The 24,250-nt window shown below is 45.7% G+C and overlaps 1 protein-coding gene across 1 annotated transcript in view; it reads right to left on the bottom strand.

Moving 5' to 3' along the window:
* Nucleotides 1-2,430: 2,430 nt before the first annotated feature.
* Nucleotides 2,431-24,250, bottom strand: part of LOC108933252 (uncharacterized threonine-rich GPI-anchored glycoprotein PJ4664.02-like) — a gene marked incomplete at its 5' end in the record, with an annotated part of 25,973 nt that continues 4,153 nt past the window's right edge. Inside the window, 51 exon segments of the mRNA XM_029259257.1 lie at nucleotides 2,431-2,599; nucleotides 2,792-2,943; nucleotides 3,659-3,765; nucleotides 3,913-3,974; nucleotides 4,447-4,568; nucleotides 5,130-5,284; nucleotides 5,503-5,620; nucleotides 5,927-6,027; nucleotides 6,193-6,254; nucleotides 6,477-6,598; nucleotides 6,953-7,104; nucleotides 7,334-7,451; nucleotides 7,759-7,859; nucleotides 8,025-8,152; nucleotides 8,308-8,427; nucleotides 8,783-8,933; nucleotides 9,163-9,280; nucleotides 9,588-9,688; nucleotides 9,854-9,915; nucleotides 10,138-10,259; nucleotides 10,613-10,764; nucleotides 10,994-11,111; nucleotides 11,419-11,519; nucleotides 11,685-11,746; nucleotides 11,968-12,089; nucleotides 12,443-12,594; nucleotides 12,824-12,941; nucleotides 13,249-13,349; nucleotides 13,515-13,576; nucleotides 13,799-13,920; nucleotides 14,274-14,425; nucleotides 14,655-14,772; nucleotides 15,080-15,180; nucleotides 15,346-15,407; nucleotides 15,630-15,751; nucleotides 16,107-16,258; nucleotides 16,488-16,605; nucleotides 16,914-17,014; nucleotides 17,180-17,215; nucleotides 17,218-17,240; nucleotides 17,463-17,584; nucleotides 17,938-18,089; nucleotides 18,318-18,435; nucleotides 18,743-18,843; nucleotides 19,009-19,070; nucleotides 19,293-19,414; nucleotides 19,769-19,920; nucleotides 20,382-21,001; nucleotides 21,632-23,543; nucleotides 23,613-23,620; nucleotides 24,178-24,238. Coding sequence (XP_029115090.1) covers nucleotides 2,504-2,599; nucleotides 2,792-2,943; nucleotides 3,659-3,765; nucleotides 3,913-3,974; nucleotides 4,447-4,568; nucleotides 5,130-5,284; nucleotides 5,503-5,620; nucleotides 5,927-6,027; nucleotides 6,193-6,254; nucleotides 6,477-6,598; nucleotides 6,953-7,104; nucleotides 7,334-7,451; nucleotides 7,759-7,859; nucleotides 8,025-8,152; nucleotides 8,308-8,427; nucleotides 8,783-8,933; nucleotides 9,163-9,280; nucleotides 9,588-9,688; nucleotides 9,854-9,915; nucleotides 10,138-10,259; nucleotides 10,613-10,764; nucleotides 10,994-11,111; nucleotides 11,419-11,519; nucleotides 11,685-11,746; nucleotides 11,968-12,089; nucleotides 12,443-12,594; nucleotides 12,824-12,941; nucleotides 13,249-13,349; nucleotides 13,515-13,576; nucleotides 13,799-13,920; nucleotides 14,274-14,425; nucleotides 14,655-14,772; nucleotides 15,080-15,180; nucleotides 15,346-15,407; nucleotides 15,630-15,751; nucleotides 16,107-16,258; nucleotides 16,488-16,605; nucleotides 16,914-17,014; nucleotides 17,180-17,215; nucleotides 17,218-17,240; nucleotides 17,463-17,584; nucleotides 17,938-18,089; nucleotides 18,318-18,435; nucleotides 18,743-18,843; nucleotides 19,009-19,070; nucleotides 19,293-19,414; nucleotides 19,769-19,920; nucleotides 20,382-21,001; nucleotides 21,632-23,543; nucleotides 23,613-23,620; nucleotides 24,178-24,238 — 7,795 coding nt within the window.

Genomic DNA, 24,250 nt, shown 5'->3' with positions numbered 1-24,250 from the left:
CTGCTGCACTAGAGCTCTATAAAAATACATTGAACTGAATTCAATAATGTATAGATGAGTCACCCATTGTAAGTAGCATTTTCTAGTGTAATTGTCGCGAGGCCCGGGGATAATAACCCTACAGGCCAGAGGAGGCGCCACTCCCTGCCGCTGACCCAGAACCAAGCACCTGTTCACATAGATACTTGCTGAGGTATAAAGGGAGCAAGTGGTGGATGGTGGGTTGTGGATTCTTGATCAGCGTTCTCCATTGTACTGGCGGTGTGATTAGAAGTCTCCTGTTTCCTCAGTTTGTTCCATAGGTGTTTATGCTCCAGTCCCGAGTGCCAATTCTGTGAACTCCTGTTTCTTTTTCTCCAGTCCTGGTCCCGCGTTCCACTCTGGTATTTTGTCACGCCTCTGGGTCCAAGTAGCACTCGCAGATTCGCGTTTCACCGTTTACCTTAGTGCGAACACACTGTGTGTTTCTTTGTCCCGCGTTTCTTGTTTCACCTCCACCGAGTGCTTTACAGTTGGGACAGTGCGCTTCTAATATCACTCTGCACGTGGGGTCATTTTCCTTTTCCTCCGTGTTCGGACGTAACAGTAAGTCGCCTTGGAGTGTGGGCTGAAACAGTAACACCACTGCACTAGTCTCGAGTTCAGTCAGTGGTCGCTTTGGTCTGGACAAGCGAGCGTATACTAAATAAATTTAAAATGTAAATAGTTTATTACGCTAGTCTGTCGCTGTCATTTCTTTCTTTGCCTTATGCCTTTCCGCGCTCTGTTTTTGTAACTGTACGAGAGCCGCGCTCCAACAAATTGAATTGTAACAAACTGTCCAAGAGAGGAGAGTAGAATTTGGTGGTAGACAGCTCGAGGAGACGTGGCCTCTTTGCGGAAAGCACCCAAGACTACGCAAATGAAAGCAATAAAACAGGATACACCCTGTGATATAATTACCTGTTTAAAGGTCATAAATTAGCGAGCGAAATGCAGCCAAAAGGAGAGCTTGGAAAAAAGCATTTAATAAAGTAGTGTTGGAAAGACAGGACATTAGGACATAGAACATTTCTGAAGTTAATCTGCTTATATAAGTAAAGTGAGCAATTTTTTTTTGACAGAAGTGATTCCTAAACACTGGTGTCCCATCCTGGGTGTGTCCCCTCCCCCTCCAGCCTTATGCCCTGTGTTGCCAGGTTGGGCTCTGGTTCACTGCGACCCCGCTCAGGACAAGTGGTTTGTGTGTGTGTGTGTGTGTGTGTGTGTGTGTGTAGGGGGTATCGTTCATTTTAGCTAGCGTGATGCCTGCACTCCTTCACTTCTGCATGTGACATTGCGACCTCGATGTTCACGCAGGATGTCCCAGGTGTGACTAGAGGCACAACAAGCATTGGGACCAAGAACCTGAGGAACTGAGGCTGCTCCAGCACAGCTTCCAGAAGATTCTGGTGACACAATGTGCTGTGTAAGAGCAAGTTCAGATTCAACTTGCTGTGCAACTTGAGTTTCACTGTGTTCAGTGTAATAACATCGCTCTAATAAACTGTTTCATAGATTCTGTTTCAAAGTGATAAACAGGCCCCGTGACCCCCCCCCCCCCGTACTGCTTACATAGGCGCGGGGCCGTTGTGACCCTAACCCGGACAAGTAATTAACAAAACAAATGAAAGCTAGGCTAGATTTGAACCTACGGTCAAACAGTTCAGATGTTGTGATGCAGAAGCTCTACTCAGTGCAGCACCATTACATGCTGAGGACAAACATATTTTTTACTTTGTTATTTTAAAGTTTACCATTTTAATGCTTCGTGTTAATAAAACAAAGTAAACTGGTGTCTCTGTCATGTGATTCTAATATAGAGGGATGCTGAAAACTAAAATAATCAGAATAGAATAGTTTCATAGTCAATTTTTAAGTCAGAGTTTAATCTCACTCAGTGAAGCCTAACCTGTGACAAACAGTTGAGTTTAGGCTGTATCATTAAGCGTTATTTAATTTGGACAAGCAATTACAAGTTATGAACAGAATTCTGGTCCCAGAGATAGAAATGTACTAACAATAAATTCACAAAGAGCACTGATGGTTTATGTGAATTTAATTTCTAGATTACAATAATACTTTTATAACACAAATACAGGAGCAATTATGACAAACAATAATTTAAGATGAATAAATTAAAAACACAAATCATAATATAAATCTGTGCCTATTAATATAATACTGGTTAATCTTGTATATATTTTTATGTGATAAATAACAATAAATAAGATTTATTTCTGCTAATCTGTCACCTGTCTCATTAAAAGAATATGGCATAAAAACCTTATTAGCTTAAATACAGTTCAGATTCCAGCTGAATTTAAAATGTTACATTATAAAATCAGTTTTAAATAAGAGAACATGTGTTTAAACATATATAAGGGTATAAATGCATAGTTTGGAAACATTTTCATACTGTGAAGAAAACAATAAGCAGACAGTTGTATGACTGATGACCACACCCAAAGCAGCTTCCACTTGTTCAGAAGAGGTGGTTGTGAAGTCTGTACTGAATGTTGTAAGTGCGTCTTCTGTCCCAGCGCCTCCTAATGGCAGCACAGCCACCGGTCAGCAGGCACTGAAATACAGGGGTTGGAGAAGAGGGATGTCAGTCAATGAAAACAACCAATCAGAACACAAGTATACAATATTTGCTGAGTTCTGGTAAAGTAGAAATGGGAGAAAATAATCAAAGTAGCATGAATTTCTTGTATTATCTCTCATACACACACACACACACACACACACACACAAACTGGAGAATACTTACACAGAGCAGAATCCAGAAAGGCAGGAGAATGATAACGATACCACATGGGATGATGAAGCCTAAGATCCATGCACTACTTCCTGCAGTGGTGACGTTGCCCAGGGGGGTGGTGAGCAGAAGGATGGGTGTTGCAGTCGTGGTAACACTCAGACCTGCAATTGAATCACTAATTCAGTGCTTCATGAAGTCATTGGCCAGCAGTGATCATCATGTCTCTTTGGGTGCTCTGAACTGACCAAATGATATTTACATATTTAGCAGACACTTTTTTCCAAAGCAACTTCAAATGAACTCTGTGTAGTGTTATCAGCCCACACACCTTATTCTCAAAGGTGACTTACACTGCTAGATACACTACTTTCATGGGGTCACCCATCCATACATCAGTGGAACTCACTCTCTCTGTGAGACTCACACACTATGGGGGAAACTGAACAGTATGTCTTTGGACTGTGGTAGGAAACCAGAGCACCCAGAGGAAACCCATACAGACACAGAGGGAACTTGCAAACTTGCAAATGGATTGAACCCATATCCTCTCGCACCACCCAGACACTGTGAGACAGTAGCACTACTCGCTGTGCCGCTGTGCCACAGTGCCACCTAATATAGAAGTGTGAAAGAACAAAGTTAAAACACACATCTACTACAAATATAAGGTTTACTTGGTTTTGAAATGCTGAGAAAGTTACTTGACCCATGTTGCTTCCTAACCCTAATCCCTCAGCTTTGCACCGAATGCTTCCAGGATATCCGGATCCGAATCACTGCAACTCTGATCAGGACCAGTGGTTATTGAAAATGGATGGATGGATTTAAAAACTGGTTCTTTATTTAAAAGGAAAAATGTAATAATGTTAAACGTACCACTTGCTATCAGGATTCCAGAAAGGAAGGGGGTCGGGTTAGTGATGTCTCCTTCTTTGAAGACATAGTTTACATCAGCTTGTATCTGGTTATTCATCATGATAAGACTGAAACAAAAAAAAAAAAAAAATGCAATCCCATAATGAGTCAGCACTATCTGAAAAAGTATAACTCAGTATTTTCAACCTTTATCTCCATTATCAATCTTTATTTTTATTCAGAATTTAGCTAATCATGTGGAGTTTATGACTTACGTGAAATTTGCTGGTGGAAAGACAAAAGGATTTGCTGTTGCATTGTTCAGTATTTTGTTCAGCTGGGGTTTGTACATCCAGAAAGAGAGAAAGAAAAAAAAAACAAGAAGACACAGATTAAACAAAATGTCACATCAGCCCTTAGTTCCACTCATAAAATAATTATAAAATACACAGTTAAGTATGGTGGCACAGCGGCACAGCGGCGCAGCGGGCTTGGCTGGGTCCCAAATTCTGGTGGGTCTCAGTTTAGGGTGCCCTGTGATGGAATGGTATCCCGTCCTGGGTGTGTCCCGTCCCCCTCCAACCTTGCACTCTGCATTGCCAGGTTAGGCTCTGGCTTGCTGCAACCCCGCTAGGGACAAATAGTTCCAGACAGTGTGTGTGTACACAGTGAAGTGAAATTTTGTATCCTACAGTGTATGTCCCCTTATTCTATGGCTCTAAAAGAAGACAGAATGCTCAGCTGCTGGTTTACTGGAGTGTGATCATCAGCGTGGGTTTTATTCCATTGACAATGACTGGTGACCTCACCAAAATATTGATGGAGTCCTGGATCTGGATGTAAGTGGAATTCATGATCTGGTTATTCTGAGAGATGTTGACTTTGTTGATTGCAAACACAAATTTGAGAGCAAAGGAGTAGTTGGATAACTCTGGAACAAAACGAGAAAAATAATATTGATATTTAACCTATTTTCAACTTTAGGACAACAATGTAAGTTAAGGATAAATTTATAACGCTTAGCAAACATTTAGGGGACTGAACAAAAGATACAGCACCAGTCAAAAGTTTGGATACACCTGCAGAGTACTTGTATGGAATGTCTTCCTAGCTGCAGAAGAGCTTGGAGGACAAGTTCACCAAATGTGTTATGAAAAAATGTTTTCAGCAAATGTGTCCAAACCCTTCACTGTTACAGTGAATGAGAAAATCTGGAATCATTCATTTAACCACCCTCATATGACCATCAAACTCCACTGTCTCCCAGCTGTGAGGTTTTTACAAAGTACGTACACTGGGTGTTAGTATTATGAACATCAGATTTGAATATATAAACATTTTGCACGTTCAATATTGAGCTACAACCTTCCAGTCCAAGTTCTGTTTGTAAGATGAAGACGGATTGTAAATCTGTGCAAATGTTATCCTTTTACCTGTACATTCCTTCAAAAGGCAGGGATGAAATCTAAAATATGAGAGGAGGAGAACTCACTTTCATAAGTAATATTCTGCACCATCTGTGGACTTTCCAGGAATCTGAGTTTGAAGTTAAACAGATTGTGTGCTACACTGAGCACATTACTTTCAGAGGGTACTGGCATTATGGTTACAAACACCAGACGGATGGAGATGAGCACTGATCCAATACTAGAAAAAATTTGAAAAGAACAAACCAAGTCAGCCACTTGCACCACTTGCTTGAACACTTTCAGTAGTACTAAATGTGTCAGTAGCGGAACACTGTTGCACACGTGGGATTATTTTGCGGAAACGCATGGCGTCGGAAGGTCCGCCGCTTTGTTCACATCAGCACGAGAGAATTCCAAACTCAGCGGTCGAAGGAGAGACTGCACAAGAATACGTACGTGATCTGCAACCCTGTTGCCACTGGAGAAGTCGCTGTAGTGCCTATGGTTGTGGTTGGAGTTATGGTTGTAGCTGCAGTTGTGGTTGTGGCTGAGCTTGTAGTGGTGACATCCAGACCTATAGGTGAAAAAATGCCCTACTCCATGAAAACAGTGTTCGGCAATGGCTGCACTACGTGTTCGTTTAATTCATATTGTAAGAAAAATCGTCACGCTCGATAGCTGTTTGTCACCTGAAATCCATGAAGCATTCTGATATTTAAGCAACAATAAAATAGAGTCCTTTGAGGGCAAAAAAAAAAAAAAAAATTGGCAATGATGCTGAATGACCAAATAAGTACCTGGCCAAGATTACTTCAGCAAACAAGAAAAACAAATTATGCATCTTAATGTAAAAGCACGGTTGTAAGGCCAGTGAACATACCACTGATCCTCAGCATTTCAGAAAGGTAAGGGCTCGGGTTGCTGATGGCGCCTTGTCGAACAACGTAATTCACCTCGGCCTCTACCTGGTCACCCGTCACGCTGAAACAGAAATCGGCAGAATGAGCATACAGTCCTCTGAGGGCAAAACACGGACTTTATGTGATCAAAATGTAGCCAAGATGCTCCAAGTGCGCTATAAGCCTCGTTGTGTACGAAAGGCTTAGTTTTTTTACGCTCCGCCTTCAGCTAGTCGCCGTGACTTACGTAAAATTTGCCCGTGGAAAGTCAACACGAGTGGCCGTTTGATTGTTCAGCATTCCGTTCATCTGAGGTTTGTACATCCAACGAGAGAAAAATGAGGAGACAGGTTAAGCAAGAATCGTTCTTAGGAGCCTATGAAAGATACGCAAGTGTGTGAAAACTACCGCCTTGTCATAGTCAGGGAATACGAAAAGTTCAGCTGCAGCTTTGTTCGCTTTAACGTCAAGGCGGAGTGTGAACAGGAGGAGCGCGGCTTCTATTCCCTCTGTGGGGACTGGCGACCTCACCAGAGTCGCGATGCTGTCCTGGATGTGGTTGTAAGTGGCATTCATGATCTGGTCATTCTGAGAGATGCTGACGTTCTCCATCAAGAAGGTAAAGCTGAGCACAATGGAGCTGTTGGATAACTCTGGAACAGCAGCGGAAACACAGTGTTGAACTTTGCTTCACGCTACTTGTAGCGATGCAACAGGGACATCCCTTGTGGCAGCAATTTGCAGTGCGAATGCTGTACTTTTTGGGCCTCTGCTAGGAGGAAGAGGGGGAAAGCTTTCCATCGTTCATAGCGTTTCTATAATCGTCAGTTAACCAGCACCGGGTGGGTATTGAGACACGATGATTCCCAGGCTTGAGACTTGTGCAAAAATAACAAAGATTTTAAAACTTTTCTCTTGCCACACGCACATGTTTTGCAGATGGCCGCCAAGGAAAAGGAGAAATCGGGAACGTGAGGAGGAGAGGCATACAGCGTCGGCAAACTCACCTTTACAAGTGTACACCTGCAGCCTCGGCAAGCCGTTTGAGGCCGTGAGTCCCGAGACCAGGGAGGTGTTTGTTGTGCTCAACACGAAGCTTTTGTTGAGCAAAGGATTTGCATTCTGAAACGTCAGAAGGATGACGAGATGCGCTGATCCCCTACTCGAGAAAAATATCAGTGCAAAAGGAAGAGACCAAGTCAGCCACTTGCACCACTTGCTTGAACACTTTCAGTAGTACTAAATGTGTCAGTAGCGGAACACTGTTGCACACGTGGGATTATTTTGCGGAAACGCATGGCGTCGGAAGGTCCGCCGCTTTGTTCACATCAGCACGAGAGAATTCCAAACTCAGCGGTCGAAGGAGAGACTGCACAAAGAATACGTACGTGATCTGCAACCCTGTTGCCACTGGAGAAGTCGCTGTAGTGCCTATGGTTGTGGTTGGAGTTATGGTTGTAGCTGCAGTTGTGGTTGTGGCTGAGCTTGTAGTGGTGACATCCAGACCTATAGGTGAAAAAATGCCCTACTCCATGAAAACAGTGTTCGGCAATGGCTGCACTACGTGTTCGTTTAATTCATATTGTAAAGAAAAATCGTCACGCTCGATAGCTGTTTGTCACCTGAAATCCATGAAGCATTCTGATATTTAAGCAACAATAAAATAGAGTCCTTTGAGGGCAAAAAAAAAAAAAAAAATTGGCAATGATGCTGAATGACCAAATAAGTACCTGGCCAAGATTACTTCAGCAAACAAGAAAAACAAATTATGCATCTTAATGTAAAAGCACGGTTGTAAGGCCAGTGAACATACCACTGATCCTCAGCATTTCAGAAAGGTAAGGGCTCGGGTTGCTGATGGCGCCTTGTCGAACAACGTAATTCACCTCGGCCTCTACCTGGTCACCCGTCACGCTGAAACAGAAATCGGCAGAATGAGCATACAGTCCTCTGAGGGCAAAACACGGACTTTATGTGATCAAAATGTAGCCAAGATGCTCCAAGTGCGCTATAAGCCTCGTTGTGTACGAAAGGCTTAGTTTTTTTACGCTCCGCCTTCAGCTAGTCGCCGTGACTTACGTAAAATTTGCCCGTGGAAAGTCAACACGAGTGGCCGTTGATTGTTCAGCATTCCGTTCATCTGAGGTTTGTACATCCAACGAGAGAAAAATGAGGAGACAGGTTAAGCAAGAATCGTTCTTAGGAGCCTATGAAAGATACGCAAGTGTGTGAAAACTACCGCCTTGTCATAGTCAGGGAATACGAAAAGTTCAGCTGCAGCTTTGTTCGCTTTAACGTCAAGGCGGAGTGTGAACAGGAGGAGCGCGGCTTCTATTCCCTCTGTGGGGACTGGCGACCTCACCAGAGTCGCGATGCTGTCCTGGATGTGGTTGTAAGTGGCATTCATGATCTGGTCATTCTGAGAGATGCTGACGTTCTCCATCAAGAAGGTAAAGCTGAGCACAATGGAGCTGTTGGATAACTCTGGAACAGCAGCGGAAACACAGTGTTGAACTTTGCTTCACGCTACTTGTAGCGATGCAACAGGGACATCCCTTGTGGCAGCAATTTGCAGTGCGAATGCTGTACTTTTTGGGCCTCTGCTAGGAGGAAGAGGGGGAAAGCTTTCCATCGTTCATGCGTTTCTATAATCGTCAGTTAACCAGCACCGGGTGGGTATTGAGACACGATGATTCCCAGGCTTGAGACTTGTGCAAAAATAACAAAGATTTTAAAACTTTTCTCTTGCCACACGCACATGTTTTGCAGATGGCCGCCAAGGAAAAGGAGAAATCGGGAACGTGAGGAGGAGAGGCATACAGCGTCGGCAAACTCACCTTACAAGTGTACACCTGCAGCCTCGGCAAGCCGTTTGAGGCCGTGAGTCCCGAGACCAGGGAGGTGTTTGTTGTGCTCAACACGAAGCTTTTGTTGAGCAAAGGATTTGCATTCTGAAACGTCAGAAGGATGACGAGATGCGCTGATCCCCTACTCGAGAAAAATATCAGTGCAAAAGGAAGAGACCAAGTCAGCCACTTGCACCACTTGCTTGAACACTTTCAGTAGTACTAAATGTGTCAGTAGCGGAACACTGTTGCACACGTGGGATTATTTTGCGGAAACGCATGGCGTCGGAAGGTCCGCTGCTTTGTTCACATCAGCACGAGAGAATTCCAAACTCAGCGGTCGAAGGAGAGACTGCACAAAGAATACGTACGTGATCTGCAACCCTGTTGCCACTGGAGAAGTCGCTGTAGTGCCTATGGTTGTGGTTGGAGTTATGGTTGTAGCTGCAGTTGTGGTTGTGGCTGAGCTTGTAGTGGTGACATCCAGACCTATAGGTGAAAAAATGCCCTACTCCATGAAAACAGTGTTCGGCAATGGCTGCACTACGTGTTCGTTTAATTCATATTGTAAAGAAAAATCGTCACGCTCGATAGCTGTTTGTCACCTGAAATCCATGAAGCATTCTGATATTTAAGCAACAATAAAATAGAGTCCTTTGAGGGCAAAAAAAAAAAAAAAAATTGGCAATGATGCTGAATGACCAAATAAGTACCTGGCCAAGATTACTTCAGCAAACAAGAAAAACAAATTATGCATCTTAATGTAAAAGCACGGTTGTAAGGCCAGTGAACATACCACTGATCCTCAGCATTTCAGAAAGGTAAGGGCTCGGGTTGCTGATGGCGCCTTGTCGAACAACGTAATTCACCTCGGCCTCTACCTGGTCACCCGTCACGCTGAAACAGAAATCGGCAGAATGAGCATACAGTCCTCTGAGGGCAAAACACGGACTTTATGTGATCAAAATGTAGCCAAGATGCTCCAAGTGCGCTATAAGCCTCGTTGTGTACGAAAGGCTTAGTTTTTTTACGCTCCGCCTTCAGCTAGTCGCCGTGACTTACGTAAAATTTGCCCGTGGAAAGTCAACACGAGTGGCCGTTTGATTGTTCAGCATTCCGTTCATCTGAGGTTTGTACATCCAACGAGAGAAAAATGAGGAGACAGGTTAAGCAAGAATCGTTCTTAGGAGCCTATGAAAGATACGCAAGTGTGTGAAAACTACCGCCTTGTCATAGTCAGGGAATACAAAAAGTTCAGCTGCAGCTTTGTTCGCTTTAACGTCAAGGCGGAGTGTGAACAGGAGGAGCGCGGCTTCTATTCCCTCTGTGGGGACTGGCGACCTCACCAGAGTCGCGATGCTGTCCTGGATGTGGTTGTAAGTGGCATTCATGATCTGGTCATTCTGAGAGATGCTGACGTTCTCCATCAAGAAGGTAAAGCTGAGCACAATGGAGCTGTTGGATAACTCTGGAACAGCAGCGGAAACACAGTGTTGAACTTTGCTTCACGCTACTTGTAGCGATGCAACAGGGACATCCCTTGTGGCAGCAATTTGCAGTGCGAATGCTGTACTTTTTGGGCCTCTGCTAGGAGGAAGAGGGGGAAAGCTTTCCATCGTTCATGCGTTTCTATAATCGTCAGTTAACCAGCACCGGGTGGGTATTGAGACACGATGATTCCCAGGCTTGAGACTTGTGCAAAAATAACAAAGATTTTAAAACTTTTCTCTTGCCACACGCACATGTTTTGCAGATGGCCGCCAAGGAAAAGGAGAAATCGGGAACGTGAGGAGGAGAGGCATACAGCGTCGGCAAACTCACCTTTACAAGTGTACACCTGCAGCCTCGGCAAGCCGTTTGAGGCCGTGAGTCCCGAGACCAGGGAGGTGTTTGTTGTGCTCAACACGAAGCTTTTGTTGAGCAAAGGATTTGCATTCTGAAACGTCAGAAGGATGACGAGATGCGCTGATCCCCTACTCGAGAAAAATATCAGTGCAAAAGGAAGAGACCAAGTCAGCCACTTGCACCACTTGCTTGAACACTTTCAGTAGTACTAAATGTGTCAGTAGCGGAACACTGTTGCACACGTGGGATTATTTTGCGGAAACGCATGGCGTCGGAAGGTCCGCCGCTTTGTTCACATCAGCACGAGAGAATTCCAAACTCAGCGGTCGAAGGAGAGACTGCACAAAGAATACGTACGTGATCTGCAACCCTGTTGCCACTGGAGAAGTCGCTGTAGTGCCTATGGTTGTGGTTGGAGTTATGGTTGTAGCTGCAGTTGTGGTTGTGGCTGAGCTTGTAGTGGTGACATCCAGACCTATAGGTGAAAAAATGCCCTACTCCATGAAAACAGTGTTCGGCAATGGCTGCACTACGTGTTCGTTTAATTCATATTGTAAAGAAAAATCGTCACGCTCGATAGCTGTTTGTCACCTGAAATCCATGAAGCATTCTGATATTTAAGCAACAATAAAATAGAGTCCTTTGAGGGCAAAAAAAAAAAAAAAAATTGGCAATGATGCTGAATGACCAAATAAGTACCTGGCCAAGATTACTTCAGCAAACAAGAAAAACAAATTATGCATCTTAATGTAAAAGCACGGTTGTAAGGCCAGTGAACATACCACTGATCCTCAGCATTTCAGAAAGGTAAGGGCTCGGGTTGCTGATGGCGCCTTGTCGAACAACGTAATTCACCTCGGCCTCTACCTGGTCACCCGTCACGCTGAAACAGAAATCGGCAGAATGAGCATACAGTCCTCTGAGGGCAAAACACGGACTTTATGTGATCAAAATGTAGCCAAGATGCTCCAAGTGCGCTATAAGCCTCGTTGTGTACGAAAGGCTTAGTTTTTTTACGCTCCGCCTTCAGCTAGTCGCCGTGACTTACGTAAAATTTGCCCGTGGAAAGTCAACACGAGTGGCCGTTTGATTGTTCAGCATTCCGTTCATCTGAGGTTTGTACATCCAACGAGAGAAAAATGAGGAGACAGGTTAAGCAAGAATCGTTCTTAGGAGCCTATGAAAGATACGCAAGTGTGTGAAAACTACCGCCTTGTCATAGTCAGGGAATACAAAAGTTCAGCTGCAGCTTTGTTCGCTTTAACGTCAAGGCGGAGTGTGAACAGGAGGAGCGCGGCTTCTATTCCCTCTGTGGGGACTGGCGACCTCACCAGAGTCGCGATGCTGTCCTGGATGTGGTTGTAAGTGGCATTCATGATCTGGTCATTCTGAGAGATGCTGACGTTCTCCATCAAGAAGGTAAAGCTGAGCACAATGGAGCTGTTGGATAACTCTGGAACAGCAGCGGAAACACAGTGTTGAACTTTGCTTCACGCTACTTGTAGCGATGCAACAGGGACATCCCTTGTGGCAGCAATTTGCAGTGCGAATGCTGTACTTTTTGGGCCTCTGCTAGGAGGAAGAGGGGGAAAGCTTTCCATCGTTCATGCGTTTCTATAATCGTCAGTTAACCAGCACCGGGTGGGTATTGAGACACGATGATTCCCAGGCTTGAGACTTGTGCAAAAATAACAAAGATTTTAAAACTTTTCTCTTGCCACACGCACATGTTTTGCAGATGGCCGCCAAGGAAAAGGAGAAATCGGGAACGTGAGGAGGAGAGGCATACAGCGTCGGCAAACTCACCTTTACAAGTGTACACCTGCAGCCTCGGCAAGCCGTTTGAGGCCGTGAGTCCCGAGACCAGGGAGGTGTTTGTTGTGCTCAACACGAAGCTTTTGTTGAGCAAAGGATTTGCATTCTGAAACGTCAGAAGGATGACGAGATGCGCTGATCCCCTACTCGAGAAAAATATCAGTGCAAAAGGAAGAGACCAAGTCAGCCACTTGCACCACTTGCTTGAACACTTTCAGTAGTACTAAATGTGTCAGTAGCGGAACACTGTTGCACACGTGGGATTATTTTGCGGAAACGCATGGCGTCGGAAGGTCCGCCGCTTTGTTCACATCAGCACGAGAGAATTCCAAACTCAGCGGTCGAAGGAGAGACTGCACAAAGAATACGTACGTGATCTGCAACCCTGTTGCCACTGGAGAAGTCGCTGTAGTGCCTATGGTTGTGGTTGGAGTTATGGTTGTAGCTGCAGTTGTGGTTGTGGCTGAGCTTGTAGTGGTGACATCCAGACCTATAGGTGAAAAAATGCCCTACTCCATGAAAACAGTGTTCGGCAATGGCTGCACTACGTGTTCGTTTAATTCATATTGTAAAGAAAAATCGTCACGCTCGATAGCTGTTTGTCACCTGAAATCCATGAAGCATTCTGATATTTAAGCAACAATAAAATAGAGTCCTTTGAGGGCAAAAAAAAAAAAAAAAATTGGCAATGATGCTGAATGACCAAATAAGTACCTGGCCAAGATTACTTCAGCAAACAAGAAAAACAAATTATGCATCTTAATGTAAAAGCACGGTTGTAAGGCCAGTGAACATACCACTGATCCTCAGCATTTCAGAAAGGTAAGGGCTCGGGTTGCTGATGGCGCCTTGTCGAACAACGTAATTCACCTCGGCCTCTACCTGGTCACCCGTCACGCTGAAACAGAAATCGGCAGAATGAGCATACAGTCCTCTGAGGGCAAAACACGGACTTTATGTGATCAAAATGTAGCCAAGATGCTCCAAGTGCGCTATAAGCCTCGTTGTGTACGAAAGGCTTAGTTTTTTTACGCTCCGCCTTCAGCTAGTCGCCGTGACTTACGTAAAATTTGCCCGTGGAAAGTCAACACGAGTGGCCGTTTGATTGTTCAGCATTCCGTTCATCTGAGGTTTGTACATCCAACGAGAGAAAAATGAGGAGACAGGTTAAGCAAGAATCGTTCTTAGGAGCCTATGAAAGATACGCAAGTGTGTGAAAACTACCGCCTTGTCATAGTCAGGGAATACAAAAAGTTCAGCTGCAGCTTTGTTCGCTTTAACGTCAAGGCGGAGTGTGAACAGGAGGAGCGCGGCTTCTATTCCCTCTGTGGGGACTGGCGACCTCACCAGAGTCGCGATGCTGTCCTGGATGTGGTTGTAAGTGGCATTCATGATCTGGTCATTCTGAGAGATGCTGACGTTCTCCATCAAGAAGGTAAAGCTGAGCACAATGGAGCTGTTGGATAACTCTGGAACAGCAGCGGAAACACAGTGTTGAACTTTGCTTCACGCTACTTGTAGCGATGCAACAGGGACATCCCTTGTGGCAGCAATTTGCAGTGCGAATGCTGTACTTTTTGGGCCTCTGCTAGGAGGAAGAGGGGGAAAGCTTTCCATCGTTCATGCGTTTCTATAATCGTCAGTTAACCAGCACCGGGTGGGTATTGAGACACGATGATTCCCAGGCTTGAGACTTGTGCAAAAATAACAAAGATTTTAAAACTTTTCTCTTGCCACACGCACATGTTTTGCAGATGGCCGCCAAGGAAAAGGAGAAATCGGGAACGTGAGGAGGAGAGGCATACAGCGTCGGCAAACTCACCTTTACAAGTGTACACCTGCAGCCTCGGCAAGCCGTTTGAGGCCGTGAGTCCCGAGACCAGGGAGGTGTTTGTTGTGCTCAACACGAAGCTTTTGTTGAGCAAAGGATTTGCATTCTGAAACGTCAGAAGGATGACGAGATGCGCTGATCCCCTACTCGAGAAAAATATCAGTGCAAAAGGAAGAGACCAAGTCAGCCACTTGCACCACTTGCTTGAACACTTTCAGTAGTACTAAATGTGTCAGTAGCGGAACACTGTTGCACACGTGGGATTATTTTGCGGAAACGCATGGCGTCGGAAGGTCCGCCGCTTTGTTCACATCAGCACGAGAGAATTCCAAACTCAGCGGTCGAAGGAGAGACTGCACAAAGAATACGTACGTGATCTGCAACCCTGTTGCCACTGGAGAAGTCGCTGTAGTGCCTATGGTTGTGGTTGGAGTTATGGTTGTAGCTGCAGTTGTGGTTGTGGCTGAGCTTGTAGTGGTGACATCCAGACCTATAGGTGAAAAAATGCCCTACTCCATGAAAACAGTGTTCGGCAATGGCTGCACTACGTGTTCGTTTAATTCATATTGTAAAGAAAAATCGTCACGCTCGATAGCTGTTTGTCACCTGAAATCCATGAAGCATTCTGATATTTAAGCAACAATAAAATAGAGTCCTTTGAGGGCAAAAAAAAAAAAAAAAATTGGCAATGATGCTGAATGACCAAATAAGTACCTGGCCAAGATTACTTCAGCAAACAAGAAAAACAAATTATGCATCTTAATGTAAAAGCACGGTTGTAAGGCCAGTGAACATACCACTGATCCTCAGCATTTCAGAAAGGTAAGGGCTCGGGTTGCTGATGGCGCCTTGTCGAACAACGTAATTCACCTCGGCCTCTACCTGGTCACCCGTCACGCTGAAACAGAAATCGGCAGAATGAGCATACAGTCCTCTGAGGGCAAAACACGGACTTTATGTGATCAAAATGTAGCCAAGATGCTCCAAGTGCGCTATAAGCCTCGTTGTGTACGAAAGGCTTAGTTTTTTTACGCTCCGCCTTCAGCTAGTCGCCGTGACTTACGTAAAATTTGCCCGTGGAAAGTCAACACGAGTGGCCGTTTGATTGTTCAGCATTCCGTTCATCTGAGGTTTGTACATCCAACGAGAGAAAAATGAGGAGACAGGTTAAGCAAGAATCGTTCTTAGGAGCCTATGAAAGATACGCAAGTGTGTGAAAACTACCGCCTTGTCATAGTCAGGGAATACAAAAAGTTCAGCTGCAGCTTTGTTCGCTTTAACGTCAAGGCGGAGTGTGAACAGGAGGAGCGCGGCTTCTATTCCCTCTGTGGGGACTGGCGACCTCACCAGAGTCGCGATGCTGTCCTGGATGTGGTTGTAAGTGGCATTCATGATCTGGTCATTCTGAGAGATGCTGACGTTCTCCATCAAGAAGGTAAAGCTGAGCACAATGGAGCTGTTGGATAACTCTGGAACAGCAGCGGAAACACAGTGTTGAACTTTGCTTCACGCTACTTGTAGCGATGCAACAGGGACATCCCTTGTGGCAGCAATTTGCAGTGCGAATGCTGTACTTTTTGGGCCTCTGCTAGGAGGAAGAGGGGGAAAGCTTTCCATCGTTCATGCGTTTCTATAATCGTCAGTTAACCAGCACCGGGTGGGTATTGAGACACGATGATTCCCAGGCTTGAGACTTGTGCAAAAATAACAAAGATTTTAAAACTTTTCTCTTGCCACACGCACATGTTTTGCAGATGGCCGCCAAGGAAAAGGAGAGAAATCGGGAACGTGAGGAGGAGAGGCATACAGCGTCGGCAAACTCACCTTTACAAGTGTACACCTGCAGCCTCGGCAAGCCGTTTGAGGCCGTGAGTCCCGAGACCAGGGAGGTGTTTGTTGTGCTCAACACGAAGCTTTTGTTGAGCAAAGGATTTGCATTCTGAAACGTCAGAAGGATGACGAGATGCGCTGATCCCCTACTCGAGAAAAATATCAGTGCAAAAGGAAGAGACCAAGTCAGCCACTTGCACCACTTGCTTGAACACTTTCAGTAGTACTAAATGTGTCAGTAGCGGAACACTGTTGCACACGTGGGATTATTTTGCGGAAACGCATGGCGTCGGAAGGTCCGCCGCTTTGTTCACATCAGCACGAGAGAATTCCAAACTCAGCGGTCGAAGGAGAGACTGCACAAAGAATACGTACGTGATCTGCAACCCTGTTGCCACTGGAGAAGTCGCTGTAGTGCCTATGGTTGTGGTTGGAGTTATGGTTGTAGCTGCAGTTGTGGTTGTGGCTGAGCTTGTAGTGGTGACATCCAGACCTATAGGTGAAAAAATGCCCTACTCCATGAAAACAGTGTTCGGCAATGGCTGCACTACGTGTTCGTTTAATTCATATTGTAAAGAAAAATCGTCACGCTCGATAGCTGTTTGTCACCTGAAATCCATGAAGCATTCTGATATTTAAGCAACAATAAAATAGAGTCCTTTGAGGGCAAAAAAAAAAAAAAAAAATTGGCAATGATGCTGAATGACCAAATAAGTACCTGGCCAAGATTACTTCAGCAAACAAGAAAAACAAATTATGCATCTTAATGTAAAAGCACGGTTGTAAGGCCAGTGAACATACCACTGATCCTCAGCATTTCAGAAAGGTAAGGGCTCGGGTTGCTGATGGCGCCTTGTCGAACAACGTAATTCACCTCGGCCTCTACCTGGTCACCCGTCACGCTGAAACAGAAATCGGCAGAATGAGCATACAGTCCTCTGAGGGCAAAACACGGACTTTATGTGATCAAAATGTAGCCAAGATGCTCCAAGTGCGCTATAAGCCTCGTTGTGTACGAAAGGCTTAGTTTTTTTACGCTCCGCCTTCAGCTAGTCGCCGTGACTTACGTAAAATTTGCCCGTGGAAAGTCAACACGAGTGGCCGTTGATTGTTCAGCATTCCGTTCATCTGAGGTTTGTACATCCAACGAGAGAAAAATGAGGAGACAGGTTAAGCAAGAATCGTTCTTAGGAGCCTATGAAAGATACGCAAGTGTGTGAAAACTACCGCCTTGTCATAGTCAGGGAATACAAAAAGTTCAGCTGCAGCTTTGTTCGCTTTAACGTCAAGGCGGAGTGTGAACAGGAGGAGCGCGGCTTCTATTCCCTCTGTGGGGACTGGCGACCTCACCAGAGTCGCGATGCTGTCCTGGATGTGGTTGTAAGTGGCATTCATGATCTGGTCATTCTGAGAGATGCTGACGTTCTCCATCAAGAAGGTAAAGCTGAGCACAATGGAGCTGTTGGATAACTCTGGAACAGCAGCGGAAACACAGTGTTGAACTTTGCTTCACGCTACTTGTAGCGATGCAACAGGGACATCCCTTGTGGCAGCAATTTGCAGTGCGAATGCTGTACTTTTTGGGCCTCTGCTAGGAGGAAGAGGGGGAAAGCTTTCCATCGTTCATGCGTTTCTATAATCGTCAGTTAACCAGCACCGGGTGGGTATTGAGACACGATGATTCCCAGGCTTGAGACTTGTGCAAAAATAACAAAGATTTTAAAACTTTTCTCTTGCCACACGCACATGTTTTGCAGATGGCCGCCAAGGAAAAGGAGAAATCGGGAACGTGAGGAGGAGAGGCATACAGCGTCGGCAAACTCACCTTTACAAGTGTACACCTGCAGCCTCGGCAAGCCGTTTGAGGCCGTGAGTCCCGAGACCAGGGAGGTGTTTGTTGTGCTCAACACGAAGCTTTTGTTGAGCAAAGGATTTGCATTCTGAAACGTCAGAAGGATGACGAGATGCGCTGATCCCCTACTCGAGAAAAATATCAGTGCAAAGGAAGAGACCAAGTCAGCCACTTGCACCACTTGCTTGAACACTTTCAGTAGTACTAAATGTGTCAGTAGCGGAACACTGTTGCACACGTGGGATTATTTTGCGGAAACGCATGGCGTCGGAAGGTCCGCCGCTTTGTTCACATCAGCACGAGAGAATTCCAAACTCAGCGGTCGAAGGAGAGACTGCACAAAGAATACGTACGTGATCTGCAACCCTGTTGCCACTGGAGAAGTCGCTGTAGTGCCTATGGTTGTGGTTGGAGTTATGGTTGTAGCTGCAGTTGTGGTTGTGGCTGAGCTTGTAGTGGTGACATCCAGACCTATAGGTGAAAAAATGCCCTACTCCATGAAAACAGTGTTCGGCAATGGCTGCACTACGTGTTCGTTTAATTCATATTGTAAAGAAAAATCGTCACGCTCGATAGCTGTTTGTCACCTGAAATCCATGAAGCATTCTGATATTTAAGCAACAATAAAATAGAGTCCTTTGAGGGCAAAAAAAAAAAAAAAAATTGGCAATGATGCTGAATGACCAAATAAGTACCTGGCCAAGATTACTTCAGCAAACAAGAAAAACAAATTATGCATCTTAATGTAAAAGCACGGTTGTAAGGCCAGTGAACATACCACTGATCCTCAGCATTTCAGAAAGGTAAGGGCTCGGGTTGCTGATGGCGCCTTGTCGAACAACGTAATTCACCTCGGCCTCTACCTGGTCACCCGTCACGCTGAAACAGAAATCGGCAGAATGAGCATACAGTCCTCTGAGGGCAAAACACGGACTTTATGTGATCAAAATGTAGCCAAGATGCTCAAAGTGCGCTATAAGCCTCGTTGTGTACGAAAGGCTTAGTTTTTTTACGCTCCGCCTTCAGCTAGTCGCCGTGACTTACGTAAAATTTGCCCGTGGAAAGTCAACACGAGTGGCCGTTTGATTGTTCAGCATTCCGTTCATCTGAGGTTTGTACATCCAACGAGAGAAAAATGAGGAGACAGGTTAAGCAAGAATCGTTCTTAGGAGCCTATGAAAGATACGCAAGTGTGTGAAAACTACCGCCTTGTCATAGTCAGGGAATACGAAAAGTTCAGCTGCAGCTTTGTTCGCTTTAACGTCAAGGCGGAGTGTGAACAGGAGGAGCGCGGCTTCTATTCCCTCTGTGGGGACTGGCGACCTCACCAGAGTCGCGATGCTGTCCTGGATGTGGTTGTAAGTGGCATTCATGATCTGGTCATTCTGAGAGATGCTGACGTTCTCCATCAAGAAGGTAAAGCTGAGCACAATGGAGCTGTTGGATAACTCTGGAACAGCAGCGGAAACACAGTGTTGAACTTTGCTTCACGCTACTTGTAGCGATGCAACAGGGACATCCCTTGTGGCAGCAATTTGCAGTGCGAATGCTGTACTTTTTGGGCCTCTGCTAGGAGGAAGAGGGGGGAAAGCTTTCCATCGTTCATGCGTTTCTATAATCGTCAGTTAACCAGCACCGGGTGGGTATTGAGACACGATGATTCCCAGGCTTGAGACTTGTGCAAAAATAACAAAGATTTTAAAACTTTTCTCTTGCCACACGCACATGTTTTGCAGATGGCCGCCAAGGAAAAGGAGAAATCGGGAACGTGAGGAGGAGAGGCATACAGCGTCGGCAAACTCACCTTTACAAGTGTACACCTGCAGCCTCGGCAAGCCGTTTGAGGCCGTGAGTCCCGAGACCAGGGAGGTGTTTGTTGTGCTCAACACGAAGCTTTTGTTGAGCAAAGGATTTGCATTCTGAAACGTCAGAAGGATGACGAGATGCGCTGATCCCCTACTCGAGAAAAATATCAGTGCAAAAGGAAGAGACCAAGTCAGCCACTTGCACCACTTGCTTGAACACTTTCAGTAGTACTAAATGTGTCAGTAGCGGAACACTGTTGCACACGTGGGATTATTTTGCGGAAACGCATGGCGTCGGGGGGGCGCGGTGGTGCGGTGGCGCAGTGGGTTGGACCACAGTCCTGCTCTCCAGTGGGTCTGGGGTTCGAGTCCTGCTTGGGGTGCCTTGCGGTGGACTGGTGTCCCGTCCTGGGTGTGTCCCCTCCCCCTCTGGCCTTACGCTCTATGTTACTGGGTAGGCTCCGGTTCCCCGCGACCCCGTATGGGACGAGCAGTTCTGAAAATGTGTGTGTGTGTGTGCATGGTGTCGGAAGGTCCGCCGCTTTGTTCATATCAGCACGAGAGAATTCCAAACTCAGCGGTCAAAGGAGAGACTGCACAAAGAATACGTACGTGATCTGCAACCCTGTTGCCACTGGAGAAGTTGCTGTAGTGCCTATGGTTGAGGTTGGAGTTATGGTTGTAGCTGTGGTTGTGGTTGAGCTTCCTCTTAGAGTGGCGGATGTTCCTGGAGTCGTTAGAGTGTTTCTTGTTTGAGTAGTCGTGGGATTCGCTATATTTTCGGTTGCGTTGGTAGTTGTTTCAATAGTCGTGAGCATTGTACTTGTTGTTGTTGACGTTTCAATTGTGCGTAGTGTTGTAGTTGTTTCAGTTTTCATTGAAGTTGTTGTTTCAGTTGTGGTTGACATTATAGTGTTCATTGGGGTGATTGTTTCAGTTGACATGGGAGTTGTAGTTGTTTTGGCTGTGGTCGACTTTACAGGTTTCATTGGGGTTGCAGTTGTGTCAGTTGTCGTGGGACTTGTTCTGGATGTGGTTGATGTGTTCGTTGTCGTTTGGCTGGTATTTGTTTTAGTTTTAGTGGGTGTTGCAGTAGTGTCGGTTGTGGTTAACTCAATAGTTGTCGATGGGGTGGTACTTGTTTCAGCTGAAGTGAGTGATGAAGTTGTTACAGTTGTCGTTGGGGTGGCAGTTGTTTCAGTAGTAGTTGGAGTTGTAGTTGTCTCTGTTGTAGACTCCACAGTTGTCGTTGGGGTGGTAGTTGTTTCAGTCGTAGTTGGAGTTGTAGTTGTCTCGGTTGTGGAAGATGTGACAGTTGTCGTTGGGGTGGACATTGTTTCAGTAGTAGTTGGAGTTGTAGTTGTCTCGGTTGTGGAAGATGTGACAGTTGTCGGTGGGGTGGACGTTGTTCCAGTCGGAAAGGGCGTTGTAGTTGTCTCAGTTGTAGACTCTACAGTTGTCCTTGGGGTGGTAGTTGTTTCAGTTGTAGTTGGAATTGTAGTTGTCTTGGTTGTGCTTGACTCTACAGTTGTCGTTGGGATGGTAGTTGTTTCAGTAGTAGCTGGAGTTGTATTTGTCTCGGATGTGCTTGACCCTACAGTTGTCGTTGGGGTGGTAGTTGTTTCAGTAGTAGTTGGTGTTGTAGTTGTCTCAGTTGAAGACTCCACAGCTGTCGTTGGGGTGGTCGCTGTTTCAGTAGTAGTTGGAGTTGCAGCTGCCTCGGCTGTGGTCGATGAGACAGTTGTCGTTGGGGTGGTCGTTTTTCCAGTCAGAGAGAGCGTTGTAGTTGTCTCAATTGCAGACTCTACACTTGTCGTTGGGGTGGTAGTTGTTTCAGTAGTTGTTGGCGTTGAAGGTGTTACAGTTGTCGTTGTAGTGATAGTTGTTTCACTAGTAGTTGGTTCAGTAGTAGTTGAAGATGTAGTTGTCTCGGCTGTGGTCGATGAGACAGTTGTCGTTGGGGTGGTCCTTGTTCCAGTCAGAGAGAGCGTTGTAGTTGTCTCAGTTTTAGACTCTACACTTGTCGCTGGGATGGAAGTTGTTTCAGTCGTAGTTGGAGTTGTAGTTGTCTCGGTTGTGGAAGATGTGACAGTTGCCGTTGGGGTGGTAGTTGTTCCAGTCGGAGAGGGCGTTGTAGTTGTCTCAATTGCAGACTCTACACTTGTCGTTGGGGTGGTAGTTGTTTCAGTAGTAGTTGGAGTTGAAGTTGTCTCGGTTGCGTTTGACTCTACAGTTGTCCTTGGGGTTGTAGTTGTTTCAGTAGTAGTTGGAGTTGTAGTTGTCTCGGTTGTGGAAGATGTGACAGTTGTCGTTGGGGTGGTAGTTGTTTCAGTAGTAGTTGGAGTTGTAGTTCTCTCAGTTGTCGATTCTACAGCTGTCTTTGGGGTGGTAGTTGTTTCAGTACTAGTTGGAGTTGTAGTTTTCTTGGCTCTGGTCGATGTGACAGTTGTTGTTGGGGTTGTCGTTGTTTCAGTAGTAGTTGGAGTTGAAGGTGTTGCAGTTGTCGTTGTAGTGATAGTTGATTCAGTAGTAGGTGGAGTTGTAGTTGTCTCCCCTGTGGTCGATATGACAGTTGTCGTTGGGGTGCTAGTTACTTCTGTAGTAGTTGGAGTTGTAGTGGTCTCTGTTGTAGACTCCACAGTTGTCGTTGAGGTTGTAGCTGTTTCAGTAGTAGTTGGAGTTGTATTTGTCTCGGCTGTGGTCGATGTGACAGTTGTCGTTGGGGTGGTCGTTGTTTCAGTAGTAGTTGGAGTTGAAGGTGTTGCAGTTGTCGTTGGGGTGGCCGTTGTTTCAAGTGTTGTGGCCGTTGAAGGTGTTACAGTTGTCGTTGTAGTGGTAGCTGTGTCAGTCGTAGTTGGAGTTGTAGTTGTCTCGGTTGTGGTCGATGTGACAGTTGTCGTTGGGGTGGTCGTTGTTTCAGTAGTAGTTGGAGTTGAAGGTGTTGCAGTTGTCATTGGGGTGGCCGTTGTTTCAAGTGTTGTGGCCGTTGAAGGTGTGACAGTTGTCGTTGGGGTGGTAGTTGTTTCAGTAGTAGTTGGAGTTGTAGTTGTCTCGGCTGTGGTCGATGAGACACTTGTCGTTGGGGTGGTAGTTGTTTCAGTCGTAGTTGGAGTTGTAGTTGTCTCGGTTGTGGTTGACTCTACAGTTGCCGTTGGGGTCGTAGTTGTTTTAGTAGTAGTTGGAGTTGCAGTTGTCTCTGTTGTAGACTCCACAGTTGTCGTTGGGGTGGTAGCTGTTTCAGTAGTACTTGGGGTTGAAGTTGTCTCTGTTGTAGACTCCACAGTTGTCGTTGGGGTGGTAGTTGTTTCAGTAGTAGTTGGCGTTGTAGTTGTCTCGGTTGTGGTCGATGTGACAATTGTCGTTGGGGTGGTCGTTGTTTCAGTTGGAGAGGGCGTTGTAGTTGTCTCAGTTGTAGACTCTACACTTGTCGTTGGGGTGCTAGTTGTTTCAGTAGTAGTTGGAGTTGTAGTTGTCTCGGTTGTGGTCGATGTGATAGTTGTCGTTGGGGTGGTAGTTGCTTCAGTAGTAGTTGGAGTTGTAGTTGTCTCTGTTGTAGACTCCACAGTTGTCGTTGGGGTGGTAGCTGTTTCAGTAGTACTTGGGGTTGAAGTTGTCTCTGTTGTAGACTCCACAGTTGTCGTTGGGGTGGTAGCTGTCTCAGTCGTAGTTGGAGTTGTAGTTGTCTCGGTTGTGGTCGATGTGACAGTTCTCATTGGGGTTGTCGTTGTTTCAGTAGTTTTTGGCGTTGAAGGTGTTACAGTTGTCGTTGTAGTGGTAGTTGCTTCAGAAGTAGTTGGAGTTGTAGTGGTCTCTGTTGTAGACTCCACAGTTGTCGTTGTAGTGGTAGCTGTTTCAGTCGTAGTTGGAGTTGTAGTTGTCTCGGTTGTGGTCGATGTGACAATTGTCGTTGGGGTGGTCGTTGTTTCAGTCGGAGAAGGTGTTGAAGGTGTTGCAGTTGTCGTTGGGGTGGCCGTTGTTTCAAGTGTTGTGGCCGTTGAAGGTGTTACAGTTGTCGTTGTAGTGGTAGCTGTGTCAGTCGTAGTTGGAGTTGTAGTTGTCTCGGTTGTGGTCGATGTGACAGTTGTCGTTGGGGTGGTCGTTGTTTCAGTAGTAGTTGGAGTTGAAGGTCTTGCAGTTGTCGTTGGGGTGGCCGTTGTTTCAAGTGTTGTGGCCGTTGAAGGTGTGACAGTTGTCGTTGGGGTGGTAGTTGTTTCAGTAGTAGTTGGAGTTGAAGTTGTCTCGGTTGTGGTCGATGAGACACTTGTCGTTGGGGTTGTCATTGTTTCAGTAGTAGTTGGAGTTGTAGTTGTCTCGGTTGTGGTCGATGAGACACTTGTCGTTGGGGTGGTAGCTGTTTCAGTAGTTTCTGGCGTTGAAGGTGTTACAGTTGTCGTTGAGTGGTAGTTGATTCAGTAGTAGTTGGAGTTGTAGTTGTCTCGGTTGTGCTTGACTCCACAGTTGTCGTTGGGGTCGTAGTTGTT

This window comes from Scleropages formosus, chromosome 16 (genome assembly GCF_900964775.1).
Source record: "Scleropages formosus chromosome 16, fSclFor1.1, whole genome shotgun sequence".
NCBI classification, from domain to species: domain Eukaryota; kingdom Metazoa; phylum Chordata; class Actinopteri; order Osteoglossiformes; family Osteoglossidae; genus Scleropages; species Scleropages formosus.
The sequence above is the reverse complement of the archived record's forward strand: the minus strand, read 5'-3'. Positions and strand labels throughout refer to the sequence as shown.